This window comes from Arachis hypogaea, chromosome 14 (genome assembly GCF_003086295.3).
Source record: "Arachis hypogaea cultivar Tifrunner chromosome 14, arahy.Tifrunner.gnm2.J5K5, whole genome shotgun sequence".
In the NCBI taxonomy this organism is placed as follows: domain Eukaryota; kingdom Viridiplantae; phylum Streptophyta; class Magnoliopsida; order Fabales; family Fabaceae; genus Arachis; species Arachis hypogaea.
The window spans coordinates 45129202-45146715 of NC_092049.1; the positions used below are offsets into that span (position 1 = coordinate 45129202).

Below are 17514 nucleotides of genomic sequence, written 5' to 3' on the forward strand. Positions count from 1 at the left end.
CCATCTTTATCAAATTCAACATAATAATTCATCACATACTCAAATCATCAATCCATTATATCTCATCATAAATCATCATTCAACAATCCAACAACCAATTTAATTCAACCCTATCCTATGGGTCACTAGCCTAAGTGTCCAGAAATATTATATACTACATAGAGGAAACCGAAACCATACCTTGGCCAATTCTCAATATGTTCCAAAACCCAAAAATTGAGTGCAAGCAAGCTTTCAATCATAATTCAAGCCACCAATCAACTCCAACAAGCTTCAACTCAATTCCAAAGGCCTCCAAAAACACAATAATCAAGCTATATACACAAAAATCATAACAAATCAAACTAGGGTTCATCATAATTAAAATTTAATAAGAGTTCAAAACCTCTTACCTTACCCAACAGTTTTGGAGGCCAAACCCAAAGGTAATCAAAGACTCGAGTGTACCTATACACCCAAAATTACAAAAATTCATTCAATACAAAACCCCAAGAATTTGAAATTTTGGAAGGAAGAATTGAGAGGGATTTCGTGAATTTCTTACCAGTTTCTTGGGTTGGTTTTGTAGAGCTCTTCGCAAGGATTGTGTGCCCGCAAACGGTGCAGTGATTAGAGCTTCGTAGCTCAAGTTATGAGCTTGAGAAGTTGATGATGAATAGTGTTAATGGGGGTTTCTTCCTACTTCCGCTTTCAGCTATGTGGTGTTGTGTTTAAGTGTGTTGTTGCTGAATGGGTTCATTAATGGACCTATATATATGTTGGGCTTGGGTCCAACTTCGACCCAGTCCAACCCGTTAGCGTTTTTAGCCCGTTTGGCCTAACTTTAGGCCAAACCTTTAAAATTAACGCCTAGTTTTCCATTTCTAATATTTTTCTAAGGTTTTTCACTATTTTAAATCTTCTCGCACAGTACCGGGAAGATTTAAATCGGTTCAATCGGTTCAACTGCCGATTTACAGTTTTTCTCAGTTTTTCGCAAAAAATACATTTTCTGACTCAGAAAAATCTACTGAGTCCAAAAATTATATTTAAATCCTCAAATTCTCATTCCAATTTTTTTGGATCCTATTTTGGGCAATATTAATTATTTACTTACACGATTAATTAGTCTCGGTTCTTACATTCTCCCCACCAAATAAGAAATTTTGCCCTCAAAATTTAACGACTACCTGAGAATAGTTCGGGATAATCCTTCTGCATCTTGGACTCCAATTCCCAAGTATTCTCTTCAACTCCTACTTGCTTCCAAGAAACCTTAACCAACTGAACTTCCTTTCCATGTAACTTTTTCACACTGGTGTCATCAATTCTCACTGGTGTTACTTGAAATGTCAAGTTCTCCCTCAACTCGACCAACTCGGGCTCTAACACATGAGCCTCATTTGTCGTGTACTTACAGAGTTGTGATACGTGGAATACGTCATGCAAGTTAGACAAGTGAGGCGGCAAAGTTACTTGATATGCCACCGGCCCGAAATCGCCTTAAGATCTCAAACGGTCCAATGAACCTCGGATTCAACTTCTTTGTTTTAATCACTCTTCCGATCCCAGTTGTCGGTGTAACCCTTAGAAATACGTTCTCTCATACTTCAAATTCCAACGATTTCCTTCTCTGATCCACATAACTCTTCTGTCGACTCTATGCCGTTAGAATCCTCTCCCTAGTCTTCTTAATTTTTTCAGTAGTCTATGCTACCAAATCAGGACCCAATACACTTGCTTCACCAGATTCATACCAACAAAAAGGAGATTGGCACTTCCGTCCATACAAGGCTTCATATGAAGCCATCCCAATGCTCGCATGAAAGCTATTATTATACGCAAACTCAACCAATGGCATATAACGATCCCAACTTCTAGGTTGATCCAAGACACATGCTCTCAACATATCTTCCAATGTCTGAATAGTCCTTTCCGACTGTCCATCCATTTGTGGATGATACGTGGTACTGAGACATAGCTTCGTACCGAAAGCCCATTGGAAAGCTCCCCAAAATCTTGATGTGAATCGGGGATCATGGTCTGACACTATGCTCGATGGCACACCGTGCAACCTTACTATCTCCTTGATGTACAATCTCGCCAACTCCTCCATAGAATAGTTTACTCGGATAGGCAGAAAATGAGCGAATTTGGTTAAGCGATCCACGATCACTCAAACCGCATCAAATCCCGACCTAATCTTTGGTAAACCGGTCACAAAGTCCATCGCAATTCCTTCCCACTTCCACTGAGTAATCTCAAGTGGCTGTAGCATTCCCGATGGTTTCTAATGCTCTATTTTCACTTTCTGACACGTCAGGTACTTGGATACCATTGTAGCTACATCATCTTTCATCCCAGGCTACCAGAACATCTTCTTTAGGTCATAGTACATCTTTGTAGTGCCAGGATGAATGGGAAACCCATTGTTGTGAGCTTCCGACAACAAGTCTTGCCTCAAACTCCCGACATTCGGTATGCAAATTCTCCCCTTGTATCTCCACAATCCTTCACCATCCTTAGTGAATTCTCCACGCCTCTCCTTACCAACTAGTTGAAATAATTGCTGAAGCTTTTGCCCATCTTGCTGAGCCCTATGAATCTCTATTTTAAACGTACTTGAAATCTGCAATTGATTAAAATAAGCTCTTCCGGTAACTTCACCAATATCCAATTTAGGATCCACAAACTTATCCACTAGCTCCTCTTCCTTGATTCTCATCCAAGCAAATGTTAAAGACTTCCGACTCAACGCGTCTGCTACCACATTCGCCTTTCCAGGGTGATAACTCAATTCAAAATCATAATCTTTAAGCAATTCCATTCACCTCCTCTGACGCATATTGAGCTCCTTCTGATCAAAGATGTATTTTAGACTCTTGTGCTTAGAAAAGATGCTAAACTTCACTCCGTACAAGTGGTGTCTCCAAATCTTCAATGCAAACATAATTGCCGCTAATTTCAGGTCATGAGTTGGGTAATTTACCTCATGCGGTCTCAGCTGATGCAATGCGTGCCACTACATTCCAGTGTTGCATTAGCATGCAACCCAAACCCTTTAAAGAAGTGTCACAGTACACTTCAAACGGTTCATGCGGTTCCGGCAAAATCAAAACAGGCGCTGAAGTTAACTTTTGTTTCAGGGTCTAAAAACTTTCTTCACACTCCGACGTCCACACACACGATACCTCCTTCCTTGTCAACCTAGACATCGGTAGCGCAATTCGAGAAAATCCTTCAATAAATCTCCAGTAATATCTGGCTAAGCACAAGAAACTTCTGACTTCTGTCACCGTCGTTGGTCTTTCCCATTCCATCACCGCCTTTACTTTTGAAGGATCTACGGCTATTCCTCCTTTGCTCACCACGTGACCTAGGAACTTCACTTCCTCCTTCCAAAACTCACACTTGGACATCTTAGCTATTTATGGATCATTGTCTTAATTGTGGGATCTAGATTGCTCCTTAATTGTATTGCCTTGCATTCTTCCTTAGGATTTGGGATTGAGTCACTCGGCAGTGAACTTGAAGGTCTCTCAACAGAAATCTATTTGGAGATTTGCCCAATTTGCCTCTCTAGGCTCTTTATGGAGGCTTCATGGTTCTTGGTTGTCATTTCCTGGTGTTTCAACATTTTATCCATCAAGGTCTCCAAGTTAGTGAGTCTTTGAGATTCAGGTGATACTTGAGGTGGGTTGTGAGATGTGGGTGGTGGATGGTAGGCATTTTGGTTGGTGGGTTGGTTATTGGATTGGTACTGGTTGGAGTTGGGGTAGTTGTTTTGAGGTTTTCTGTAGGGGTTCTGGTTAGTTTGCTGCTGGTTGTGGTTTTGGTTGCTTCTTGGGTTGTATTGGTTTGAGTTCCTCTGCCATGGTTGTTGGTTTTGGATGTGATTATCTCCCCATCTGAGGTTTGGGTGGTTCTTCCAGGATGGATTATATGTATCACCATACACTTCATTTGGTCCTTGGTTGTGCATATACTGTACTTGCTCTTGTTGTTGTTCTTCTTGAGTTTCTTCATTTTGCCCCCATGTGGATGATGGTTGGCTTGTGTTAACTGCTGTAACTTGGAGGCTATCAATCCTCTTGGCCATTTGCTCAAATTGTTGTTGAATTTGCTGCTGCATCATCTTGTTTTGAGCCAATATTGAGTCCACTCCTTCTAGCTCCATTACTCCTCTCCTTTGTGATGGTTGGCAATTTCTTTGGTGAGCAAAGAAATATTGATTGTTGGCCACCATGTCAATAAGATTTTAAGCTTCTTCTGCTGTTTTCATCAGTTGCAATGATCCTCCAGCTGAGTGGTCAAGTGATTCTTGAGCCTTTAGAGTGAGTCCTTCATAGAAGTTCTATAGCTTGTCCCACTCAGTGAACATTTCTGGTGGACATTTCCTCAGCAGAGCCTTGTATCTCTCCCATACTTCATATAGATTTTTAGCATCCAATTATGTGAATGTTTGCACCTCAGTTTTCAGCCTGATGACTCTTTGAGGTGGATAGAATTTGGCTAGAAATTTAGTCACCAAATCATCCCAGCTAGTGATGCTTTCTTGAGGAAAAGTTTCAAGCCATTGTGCGGCCTTGTCCCTTAATGAGAACGGGAACAGCAGAAGCTTGTAAGTCTCAGGATTCACGCCATTGGACTTGACAGTGTCACAAATCCTTAAGAAGGTAGATAGATGTTGATTTGGATCCTCCAATGGTCCTCCCCCAAATGAGCAGTTGTTTTGGACCAATGTAATGAGTTGTGGCTTCAATTCAAAGTTATTTGCATTGACATTAGGGGTGAGAATGCTGCTTCCACAATGTCTAGCATTTGCAAAGGTGTAGGAGGCCAAAACTCTCCTCTGGGGTGGGTTGTTGTTGTTATTGTCTGCTCCACCAGGTGGATTGGTTGAATGTTCCTCCATATCTTGGAATTCTTCTTTTGATTCCTCTTCTCCAACAATATTTTTCCCTCTTTCAGCTCTTCTTAACCTCCTGAGAGTTCTTTCGTCTTGTTCATGAAAGGTTGGTGTGGTTCTTCTTGTACCTGATATACAAGCAGAACATAAGAAACACACAAACCAGTGATACTTCAATCTACTGCTAGAATGAAGTTTTAGTTATCTTAAGCAAAAATTCAAACAGTTAGTGGGTTAATTGAAAGTTAAAGGACAGAAAAGAAAAAGTGCTTGATCTAGATCTCCACTTCACTTAATCATTGTCAATCTAATCAATCCCCGGCAACGGCGCCAAAAACTTGATGTGCGGAAAACGATCCGACACAAAACTCACCGACAAGTGCACCGGGTCGCATCAAGTAATAATAACTCACGGGAGTGAGGTCGATCCCACAGGGATTGAAGGATTGAGCAATTTTAGTTTAGTGGTTGATTTAGTCAAGCGAATCAAGATTTGGTTGAGTAAATTGTGATTTGCAGAAATTAAATTGCATGGGAAGTAAAGGGAATGGGTAAATTGCATGAAATTAAAGAGAACTGAAATTTAAAGTGCTGAATCTTAAAGAACAAGAAATTAAATGGCAGAAACTTAGAACGCAAGAAATGTAAATTTAAGAATCTTCAAGTGCAAGAAATGTAAATGGCTTGAATTGTAAAGGGAATTGGGAATTGGATTTGCAGAAATTAAACAAGGGAAAGTAAAATTCAACAAGCAGAGGAATAGAAGATAACTTGGATTGAACCGGATCTAAAAACAGAATTGTAAATGAGCATAAAAAGCGTTAAACAGAGAAAGTAAAATGAGAATTTAGATCTCAGGACTCAAGAGACTAGATAACCAAGTCTAGATCTCAATGCCTTCCTAGATCCAACAAGAACAATTGCAAAGGAATTGTAAATTGTAAATTGCAGAGAAAGTAGAAGACAGAAGCAATTAACCAAAATGGAAAATTAATTATGCAGTAAAATGAAACAGAGAGATCTCAGGATGAGATTGAAACAGATTTCCTTCAATTCTCCACCCCAAGATCCAAGACAAGGAAAGTAAAGAGTGCTGGGCAAGAACAAGGAAGAAGAGAGATCAATTCTCCTTCCAAATTCACTTGAATTAAAACAACAATGCTAAGAAATGTCAAGTGAGCTCTCTACTAAGTGTACTAATCAAAACCGAAAAGAAAGCTTCCTAAAAACTTAAATCCTATGCTATTTATACACTTTCTTCAAATGGTCTTCAAGCCTTCAATTGGGCCTTTGCTCTTGATGGAATTGGGTTGATAGAGGCCTTGGTTGATTGCTCTTGGAGTTTGGAGAAGAACCGAAGTGAACCGGGTATGGAATCATGAAAGCTTGAGTAAAAGTTTGAGTAAAAGTTTGAGGCAAACTTTTACTCAAACTTTTCATATCAGCCACCCCATTTTGCTGCTACCAACGTTTGAGCTAAAGTTTGGGGTCAAACTTTTGCTCAAACGTTGGCCTCCCCTTGCACACTCATGGCGCCAACGTTTGCCAAAAGTTTTAGGCAAACGTTGGCGCAAACTTTTGCTCTCCAGGGTGTTGATTTGTGATGCCAAAAGTTTGCCAAAAGGTTTGAGGCAAACTTTTGCTCAAGCTTTTTGCCCAAAAGTTTGCACAAAAGTTTGAGGCAAACTTTTGGTCAAGCTTTTTGCTCCCTGGTTCGTTTTCACTTATTCCAAAAGTTTGAGCTAAAGTTTGAGGCAAACTTTTGCTCAAACTTTTTGTCCTCTCTTCCTCCTAGCCATTCCTTCTTGCTTCAACCTTTCTCCAAGCTTTCTTCACCTATCATTAATCAATCAAACACATCAAAGCTATGCTCAAAATCATGAGATATTCATTCTTTCATAATATGTGACAATTATAGCATAAAACCTCATGAAATTGCATTAATTCATCTATGGTTGATTAAATCAAAGGAAGCATGAAAATTTACCCAATTGGCTTGCTTATGGCTCAAGAAAGTGCATAATACAATTGAAAACAAAAGAAAAAGGCTAGTGAAACTAGGCTAAGATGACTTGTCATCACAACACCAAACTTAAAGCTTGCTTGTCCCCAAGCAAGGAAACTAATTATGCTCAGAGGTTCTTTCAATTAAGACGGATTGAAGAACAACTTGTCAGGTCCTGTGAGTGAAGTGATCAAGTAACAGTGGGGTGAACTCTAAATTATATGCTCATACAAGGGCTTCAGTGCTTACTAGTCCTCACATATTGGGAGCCTTAGGTCTTAGGATTTTCATCCAAATGGTATCATGGAGATCTCTTTATATGTAGTCACCTTGAAGCAGCTTATAGTTTCTGTGCTTTGGCCTCGACTCTAAGTGTCATGTCTCAAAGTGGCTCTTTAGATAAGCTTTCAATCAATACTCCTAAACCAGTTGGTTTTAAGGTATTAAGTGTTAAAGCACCCCTAAGGATTTACTTGCTCAAGCCACTTTCTTTGACACAACTCAACCACAAGCATTTACTAGGCTAACAACTCTTTGATTTTTGTTTCTTCTTTCTTTTTCTGCCTAGTAATTGATGCTCAGAGCCTTGGGCCATGTTCTTTTTGCTTTTGTATTTTCTTTATTTTCTTTTGTTTTGTTTGCTGCTTCTTGGATCAATAGATTTTTGAGAATCTCCACAATACTTCTTTGAACTTCATGTCCTGCCTATGAGCTCCCATGCAAGTTTTCACAAGCATGCAACCTCAATACATAATCATACAACTAGAACCGCCACTTCTCCTAATCTTTTGCTTGCTTCAAAATTGTTTAATTCCTCAATCCTTCTTTTCAAAGAACTTTCATGTGATGCATTTTTGAAGTATTGAGTGCAAACAAGTGTGAAAAGTGTAGTGTTGTGAATAATCAAGCATCTTAATTATTGAATTACAGAAAAACTATACTATGCAGGCAGGCAGGGGTATTATGTAACTTTCAATTTAGCAGCATCTGATACAAAATAATCACTGAACAATACAACCTTTTGGAGTTCGCTTGCTTTCCTCTTCCTCATCATCATTGCCGATCTTTACATTCCTCTCTCTTCCTTTTAATAGATGATGCTAAATCTTTCCAAAAGTTTGTATGGTACCCTGCAGTGATATTAAAAGTTGCTTGTTCCCCAAGCACTTAGAGACAATGGTTAGTCTGCATGATTTATTTGTGGGCATTTGAACTTACTTTGGTGTGGGAACACCAAACTTAGTACCTTGCCAATGGTCCTTGTGCATCAGATTAACCATGTGTAAAACTCTTTTTCTTTTTTTTTTAAAGTAATAAAACTGAAAACTAGGAAACAGCAGAATAGTTAACTAGTTTATCTAAATGCTTGAAGCTAACATTATGCAGAAAGTGAGAATGCGTTTTATGATGAAATTTTGGTGGAACACCAAACTTAGAATCCTTCATTCTCCCTTAGATTGTTTTGGTGGGCAACACCAAACTTAGCTTCTTGCAATATAGATAAAATTAATTAACCTTTTTATTGAAATAGCTATGAAAAGAAAACTACCTCAGGTTGGGTTGCCTCCCAACAAGCGCTCTTTTATTGTCACTAGCTTGACATCCTCCATTCTTTGATCATGGAGGTTGAAAATCCTGTTGCCTTTGATTTTCTCCTCTCACTATGGACTTCCTTCCGGTCTCCTCCATTTCTTGGTGCCCTTCTTCAGAAATTCCAGAGGTGGAGAACTCTCTCCTGGTTCATGTCATACAACCAAAACAGCAAAGATACACAGAGCACTCTGTAGCTTGAGTGCAGTGGGAGTTAGTAGAGACAAAGTCTCAAACAGTTAGTGTGCAAGTCAAAAATTAGAGAAACAGAAAAGAAAAATGCTAGATCTAGATCACCACCTCACTTAATCATTGTCAATCTAATCAATCCCCGGCAACGGCGCCAAAAACTTGATGTGCGGAAAACGATCCGACACAAAACTCACCGGCAAGTGCACCGGGTCGCATCAAGTAATAATAACTCACGGGAGTGAGGTCGATCCCACAGGGATTGAAGGACTGAGCAATTTTAGTTTAGTGGTTGATTTAGTCAAGCGAATCAAGATTTGGTTGAGTGAATTGTGATTTGCAGAAATTAAATTGCATGGGAAGTAAAGGGAATGGGTAAATTGCATGAAATTAAAGAGAACTGAAATTTAAATTGCTGAATCTTAAAGAACAAGAAATTAAATGGCAGAAACTTAGAACGCAAGAAATGTAAATTTCAGAATCTTAAAGTGCAAGAAATGTAAATGGCTTGAATTGTAAAGGGAATTGGGAATTGGATTTGCAGAAATTAAACAAGGGAAAGTAAAATTCAACAAGCAGAGGAATAGAAGATAACTTGGATTGAACCGGATCTAAAAACAGAATTGTAAATGAGCATGAAAAGCGTTAAACCGAGAAAGTAAAATGAGAATTTAGATCTCAGGACTCAAGAGACTAGATAACCAAGTCTAGATCTCAATGCCTTCCTAGATCCAACAAGAACAATTGCAAAGGAATTGTAAATTGTAAATTGCAGAGAAAGTAGAAGACAGAAGCAATTAACCAAAATGGAAAATTAATTATGCAGTAAAATGAAACAGAGAGATCTCAGGATGAGATTGAAACAGATTTCCTTCAATTCTCCACCCCAAGATCCAAGACAAGGAAAGTAAAGAGTGCTGGCAAGAACAAGGAAGAAGAGAGATCAATTCTCCTTCTAAATTCTCTTGAATTAAAACAACAATGCTAAGAAATGTCAAGTGAGCTCTCTACTAAGTGTACTAATCAAAACCGAAAAGAAAGCTTCCTAAAAACTTAAATCCTGTGCTATTTATACACTTTCTTCAAATTGTCTTCAAGCCTTCAATTGGGCCTTTGCTCTTGATGGAATTGGGTTGATAGAGGCCTTGGTTGATTGCTCTTGGAGTTTGGAGAAGAACCGAAGTGAACCGGGTTTGGAATCATGAAAACTTGAGTAAAAGTTTGAGTAAAAGTTTGAGGCAAACTTTTACTCAAACTTTTCATATCAGCCACCCCATTTTGCTACTACCAACGTTTGAGCTAAAGTTTGGGGCAAACTTTTGCTCAAACGTTGGCCTCCCCTTGCACACTCATGGCGCCAACGTTTGCCAAAAAGTTTTAGGCAAACGTTGGCGCAAACTTTTGCTCTCTAGGGTGTTGATTTGTGATGCCAAAAGTTTGCCAAAAAGTTTGAGGCAAACTTTTGCTCAAGCTTTTTGCCCAAAAGTTTGCACAAAAGTTTGAGGCAAACTTTTGGTCAAGCTTTTTGCTCCCTGGTTCGTTTTCACTTATTCCAGAAGTTTGAGCTAAAGTTTGAGGCAAACTTTTGGTCAAACTTTTTGTCCTCTCTTCCTCCTAGCCATTCCTTCTTGCTTCAACCTTTCTCCAAGCTTTCTTCACCTATCATTAATCAATCAAACACATCAAAGCTATGCTCAAAATCATGAGATATTCATTCTTTCATAATATGTGACAATTATAGCATAAAACCTCATGAAATTGCATTAATTCATCTATGGTTGATTAAATCAAAAGAAGCATGAAAATTTACCCAATTGGCTTGCTTATGGCTCAAGAAAGTGCATAATTCAATTGAAAACAAAAGAAAAAGGCTAGTGAAACTAGGCTAAGATGACTTGTCATCACAACACCAAACTTAAAGCTTGCTTGTCCCCAAGCAAGAAATGAATTATGCTCCAGGGTTCTTTCAATTAAGACGGATTGAAGAATAACTTGTCAGGTCCTGTGAGTGAAGTGATTAAGTGACAGTGGGATGAACTCTAAATCATATGCTCATGCAAGGGCTTCAGTGCTTACTAGTCCCTACATCTTGGGAGTATTAGGTCTTAGGATTTTCATCCAAATGGTATCATGGAGATCTCTTTATATGTAGTCACCTTGAAGCAGCTTATAGTTTCTTTGCTTTGGCCTTGACTTTAAGTGTCATGTCTCAAAGCGGCTCTTTAGATAAGCTTTCGATCAATACTCCTAAACCAGTTGGTTTTAAGGTATTAGGTGTTGAAGCACCCCTAAGGATTTACTTGCTCAAGCCTCTTTCTTTGACACAACTCAACCACAAGCATTTACTAGGCTAACAACTCTTTGAGTTTTGTTTATTCTTTCTTTTTCTGCCTAGTAATTGATGCTCAGAGCCTTGGGTCATGTTCTTTTTGCTTTTGTATTTTCTTAATTTTCTTTTGTTTTGTTTGCTGCTTCTTGGATCAATAGATTTTTGAGAATCTCCACAATACTTCTTTGAACTTCATGTCCTGCCTATGAGCTCCCATGCAAGTTTTCACAAGCATGCAACCTCAATACATAATCATACAAGTAGAACCACCACTTCTCCTAATCTTTTGCTTGCCTCAAAATTGTTTAATTCCTCAATCCTTCTTTTCAAAAAACTTTCATGTGATGCATTTTTTTTGAAATATTGAGTGCAAACAAGTTTTGGAGAGTATAGTGTTGTAAATGATCAAGCATCTTGCTTATTGAATTACAGAAAAACTATGCTATGCAGGCAGGCAGGGGTATTATGTAACTTTCAATTTAGCAGCATCTGATACAAAATAATCACTGAACAATACAACCTTTTGGAGTTCGCTTGCTTTCCTCTTCCTCATCATCATTGTCGATCTTTACATTCCTCTCTCTTTCTTTTGATAAATGATGCTAAATCTTTCCAAAAGTTTGTATGGTACCCTGCAGTGATATTGAAAGTTGCTTGTTCCCCAAGCACTTAGAGACAATGGTTAGTCTGCATGATTTATTTGTAGGCCTTTGAACTTACTTTGGTGTGGGAACACCAAACTTAGTACCTTACCAATGGTTCTCATGCATCGAATTAACCATGTGTGAAACTCTTTTTCTTTTTTTTTCAAAAGCAATAAAACTGAAAACTAGTAAACAGCAGAATAGTTAACTAGTTCATCCAACATGCTTGAAGCCAGCATTATGCAGAAAGTGAGAATGTGTTTTATGATGGGATTTTGGTGGAACACCAAACTTAGAATCCTTCATTCTCCCTTAGATTGTTTTGGTGTGCAATACCAAACTTAGCTTCTTGCAATATAGATAAAATTAATTAACCTTTTTATTGAAATAGATATGAAAAGATAGTTACCTTCGGTTGGGTTTCGTCCCAACAAGCGCTCTTTTATTGTCACTAGCTTGACATCCTCTGTGCTTGCTCAGTTCAGATTCTGAGCTTGCTTCTCCTTGTCCCCTTGTCCTCCTAAGTGAGGCTTTGCTTTGTGATGCTCATCCTGGATGAGTGATTCTTTTCCTTTAGCCCTCTTCTCACTCATTTCTGTGAGATTCTTAGCTAATTGTTCCATTTGCCTCTCAATTCTCCCGAGTGAGGCCTCCTGGTGTTTGCTTATCATCTCTTGATGTGTCATCATTCTCTCTACTAAGATCTCCAGATTGGTGATCCTCTGAGAGTCTTGTGAGATTGGTTGGTTGTGGCGTGTTGGGGGTTGGAAGGGTGGGTAGTGTGGTGGTATGTAGTGATTGTTGTTGGTATGGTGGTGTTTTTGCAGGTTTGGGAAATTGGGGTTGTTGTAGTTGAAGTCCCTTTGTTCCTGATGTTGAGATTCCCTCATTCTCAGATAGGAATGTGGTTTCCATGGTGGAAATTGTGCATTCACTGTAGTAGGATGTAGAAAATCAATCTGTCTAGCTATTGACTCCAATTGTTGCTGAGTTTGCTGGTGTAGCTGTTTGTTTTGATTCATGACTGGCTTTATTCCTTCAAGATTTATTACTTCCTTTTCTGAAGTTGCATTCTGTGGTGTCTCAAATGAGTGTTGGTTATTGGCTCTCTTGTCATTGAACTCTGCAGTTCCTTGGCCAGTTACTGTTGCTTTGAGTAGGTCATCTGAGAAGTAATCCACCGCTCTTCTTTCCTGTGACATATAAATCAACAACGGAACATACAGTGATACTCTTGAAAATTGAGTGTAGTCAGTTGAGGCAAAACTTCAAACAGTTAGTGGGTTAGTCAAAAATTAAAGAAAAAGTGCTTGATCTAAACTGCCACCTCACTTAATCATTGTTAATCTAATCAATCCCCGGCAACGGCGCCAAAAACTTGATGTGCGGAAAACGATCCGACACAAAACTCACCGGCAAGTGCACCGGGTCGCATCAAGTAATAATAACTCACGGGAGTGAGGTCGATCCCACAGGGATTGAAGGACTGAGCAATTTTAGTTTAGTGGTTGATTTAGTCAAGCGAATCAAGTTTTGGTTGAGTGAATTGTGATTTGCAGAAATTAAATTGTATGGGAAGTAAAGGGAATGGGTAAATTGCATGAAATTAAAGAGAACTGAAATTTAAAGTGCTGAATCTTAAAGAACAAGAAATTAAATGGCAGAAACTTAGAACGCAAGAAATGTAAATTTCAAAATCTTAAAGTGCAAGAAATGTAAATGGCTTGAATTGTAAAGGGAATTGGGAATTGGATTTGCAGAAATTAAACAAGGGAAAGTAAAATTCAACAAGCAGAGGAATAGAAGATAACTTGGATTGAACCGGATCTAAAAACAGAATTGTAAATGAGCATGAAAAGCGTTAAACAGAGAAAGTAAAATGAGAACTTAGATCTCAGGACTCAAGAGACTAGATAACCAAGTCTAGATCTCAATGCCTTCCTAGATCCAACAAGAACAATTGCAAAGGAATTGTAAATTGTAAATTGCAGAGAAAGTAGAAGACAGAAGCAATTAACCAAAATGGAAATTTAATTATGCAGTAAAATGAAACAGAGAGATCTCAGGATGAGATTGAAACAGATTTCCTTCAATTCTCCACCCCAAGATCCAAGACAAGGAAAGTAAAGAGTGCTGGGCAAGAACAAGGAAGAAGAGAGATCAATTCTCCTTCCAAATTCTCTTGAATTAAAACAACAATGCTAAGAAATGTCAAGTGAGCTCTCTACTAAGTGTACTAATCAAAACCGAAAAGAAAGCTTCCTAAAAACTTAAATCCTATGCTATTTATACACTTTCTTCAAATGGTCTTCAAGCCTTCAATTGGGCCTTTGCTCTTGATGGAATTGGGTTGATAGAGGCCTTGGTTGATTGCTCTTGGAGTTTGGAGAAGAACCGAAGTGAACCGGGTTTGGAATCATGAAAGCTTGAGTAAAAGTTTGAGTAAAAGTTTGAGGCAAACTTTTACTCAAACTTTTCATATCAGCCACCCCATTTTGCTGCTACCAACGTTTGAGCTAAAGTTTGGGGTCAAACTTTTGCTCAAACGTTGGCCTCCCCTTGCACACTCATGGCGCCAACGTTTGCCAAAAAGTTTGAGGCAAACGTTGGCGCAAACTTTTGCTTTCCAGGGTGTGTTGTTCATGGCGCCAACGCTTGCCAAAAAGTTTGAGGCAAACATTGGCGCAAACTTTTGCTCTCCAGGGTGTTGATTTTTGATGCCAACGTTTGCCAAAAAGTTTGAGGCAAACGTTGGCTCAAGCTTTTCTCCCAAAAGGTTGAGCTAAAGTTTGAGGCAAACTTTTGCTCAAGCTTTTTGCCCAAAAGTTTGCACAAAAGTTTGAGGCAAACTTTTGGTCCAGCTTTTTGCTCCCTGGTTCATTTTTACTTATTCCAAAAGTTTGAGCTAAAGTTTGAGGCAAACTTTTGCTCAAACTTTTTGTCCTCTCTTCCTCCTAGCCATTCCTTCTTGCTTCAACCTTTCTCCAAGCTTTCTTCACCTATCATTAATAAACCAAACACATCAAAGCTATGCTCAAAATCATGAGATATTCATTCTTTCATAATATGTGACAATTATAGCATAAAACCTCATGAAATTGCATTAATTCATCTATGGTTGATTAAATCAAAGGAAGCATGAAAATCTACCCAATTAGCTTGCTTATGGCTCAAGAAAGTGCATAATTCAATTGAAAACAAAAGAAAAAGGCTAGTGAAACTAGGCTAAGATGACTTGTCATCAATCCTCCTCTTTGTTCTCTGGTGTTCAATTTCAGCATGTTCCGACGAGAGTATGTTGCTGACAGTGTAATAGTCATCAATCTGTTGGCTTGCTCCCAGTTGTTGATATATCAATTGCACTTTGTCACCTTTGGAAAGCCCCTCTGTTGGAATCTTCCTATTCTTCCAACCCCTTTTTGTTTTGTTTCTGCGTTTCATCCCTTTTTTGTTGATCTTTCTTTTCTGGCTGTAGGCTTACCTTGGGGATCTCTCTCTTCAGTGGCTAATACTCCAATATCCCCTTGGACTTTTTCATCCTTCTGCACAATCTTCTGCCTTGGGATGTTGTTGTGAATTACCTTGTCAATTTCCATGTAGTCCCTCCTCTCATTACTAAACTGGGCTTCTGGTAATACCTTCAGAGTGACACTCTTATCATGCATCCGGAGAGTTAGTTCTCCTTGCTCTATGTCTATGATAGCTCTACCAGTGGCCAAGAATGGCCTTCCCAGTATAATAGAGTCGCCATCATCCCCATCTGAATCTAGAACCACAAAATCTGCAGGGTATATGAAATTATCCACCTTAACCAGAAGGTTTTCAATCATACCCCTGGGGTATACCGTTGACTTATCTACTAGCTCTAGAGATATCTATACCGGTTTAGCTTCCTCTATATGCAACTTTTTTACCAAGGAGGATGGTATTAAGTTGATACTTGCTCCTAGATCGCACATTGCTTTAGTGATGGTTAATTCTCCAATGGTGCAAGGTAGCAAAAAGCTCCCTGGGTCCTCAAGCTTAGGAGGAAGCCCTTTTTGAATCAAGGCTCTACATTCCTCAGTAAGCAGTATGGTTTCTTTCTTATCCCAACTTCTTTTCTTATTGATAAGCTCCTTCAAAAACTTGGCATACAGAGGCATTTGCTCAAGTGCTTCAGCCAAGGGAATATTGATCTCCAGCTTCTTGAGAGTCTCAAGGAACTTATGAAAATGTTGGTCCTTAGCCTCTTTGTTGAACCTCTGGGGATATGGCAATGGAGGTACAAAGGCCTTCTCTGCTTGTTGCTTTTGATTCTTTGTTGGCTCTTCAATTGCTTCATTCCCCTTTTTTGGGATTTTTGATTGTTTCTCCTTTTCTGGAATTTGTTTTGAAGCTTGCTTGCTTGCCATTGCATCATCATCATTGGCTTCTTCTGTGTGTGTTGACTGTTCCTCTTCTAGTGGTCTCTTGCTGCTCTTCAATGTTCTCCCACTCCTTAATTGTATTGCCTTGCATTCTTCCTTAGGATTTGGGATTGTGTCACTCGGCAGTGAACTTGAAGGTCTCTCAACAGAAATCTGTTTGGAGATTTGCCCAATTTGCCTCTCTAGGCTCTTTATGGAGGCTTCATGGTTCTTGGTTGTCATTTCCTGGTGTTTCAACATTTTATCCATCAAGGTCTCCAAGTTAGTGAGTCTTTGAGATTCAGGTGATACTTGAGGTGGGTTGTGAGATGTGGGTGGTGGATGGTAGGCATTTTGGTTGGTGGGTTGGTTATTGGATTGGTACTGGTTGGAGTTGGGGTAGTTGTTTTGAGGTTTTCTGTAGGGGTTCTGGTTAGTTTGCTGCTGGTTGTGGTTTTGGTTGCTTCTTGGGTTGTTTTGGTTTGAGTTCCTCTGCCATGGTTGTTGGTTTTGGGTGTGATTATCTCCCCATCTGAGGTTTGGGTGGTTCTTCCAGGATGGATTGTATGTATCACCATACACTTCATTTGGTCCTTGGTTGTGCATATACTGTACTTGCTCTTGTTGTTGTTCTTCTTGAGTTTCTTCATTTTGCCCCCATGTGGATGATGGTTGGCTTGTGTTAACTGCTGTAACTTGGAGGCTATCAATCCTCTTGGCCATTTGCTCAAATTGTTGTTGAATTTGCTGCTGCATCATCTTGTTTTGAGCCAATATTGAGTCCACTCCTTCTAGCTCCATTACTCCTCTCCTTTGTGATGGTTGGCGATTTCTTTAGTGAGCAAAGAAATATTGATTGTTGGCCACCATGTCAATAAGATTTTGAGCTTCTTCTGCTGTTTTCATCAGTTGCAATGATCCTCCAGCTGAGTGGTCAAGTGATTCTTGAGCCTTTAGAGTGAGTCCTTCATATAAGTTCTGTAGCTTGTCCCACTCAGTGAACATTTCTGGTGGACATTTCCTCAGCAGAGCCTTGTATCTCTCCCATGCTTCATACAGATTTTCAGCATCCAATTGTGTGAATGTTTGCACCTCAGTTTTCAGCCTGATGACTCTTTGAGGTGGATAGAATTTGGCTAGAAATTTAGTCACCAAATCATCCCAGCTAGTGATGCTTCCTTGAGGAAAAGTTTCAAGCCATTGTGCGGCCTTGTCCCTTAATGAGAACGGGAACAGCAGAAGCTTGTAAGTCTCAGGATTCACGCCATTGGACTTGACAGTGTCACAAATCCTTAAGAAGGTAGATAGATGTTGATTTGGATCCTCCAATGGTCCTCCCCCAAACGAGCAGTTATTTTGGACCAATGTAATGAGTTGTGGCTTCAATTCAAAGTTATTTGCATTGACATTAGGGGTGAGAATGCTGCTTCCACAATGTCTAGCATTTGCAAAGGTGTAGGAGGCCAAAACTCTCCTCTTGG

General features: G+C 39.3%; 1 protein-coding gene across 1 annotated transcript; it reads right to left on the reverse strand.

Annotated features, from left to right (window-relative positions):
- Positions 1-238: 238 nt before the first annotated feature.
- Positions 239-1930, reverse strand: LOC140178586 (uncharacterized). The gene is made up of 4 exons (XM_072215780.1): positions 1697-1930; positions 1170-1392; positions 393-447; positions 239-314 (listed from the first exon to the last, which is right to left on the reverse strand). Exons 1-4 carry the CDS (start codon positions 1928-1930, stop codon positions 239-241), a joined length of 588 nt encoding a protein of 195 aa, XP_072071881.1.
- Positions 1931-17514: the final 15584 nt, after the last annotated feature.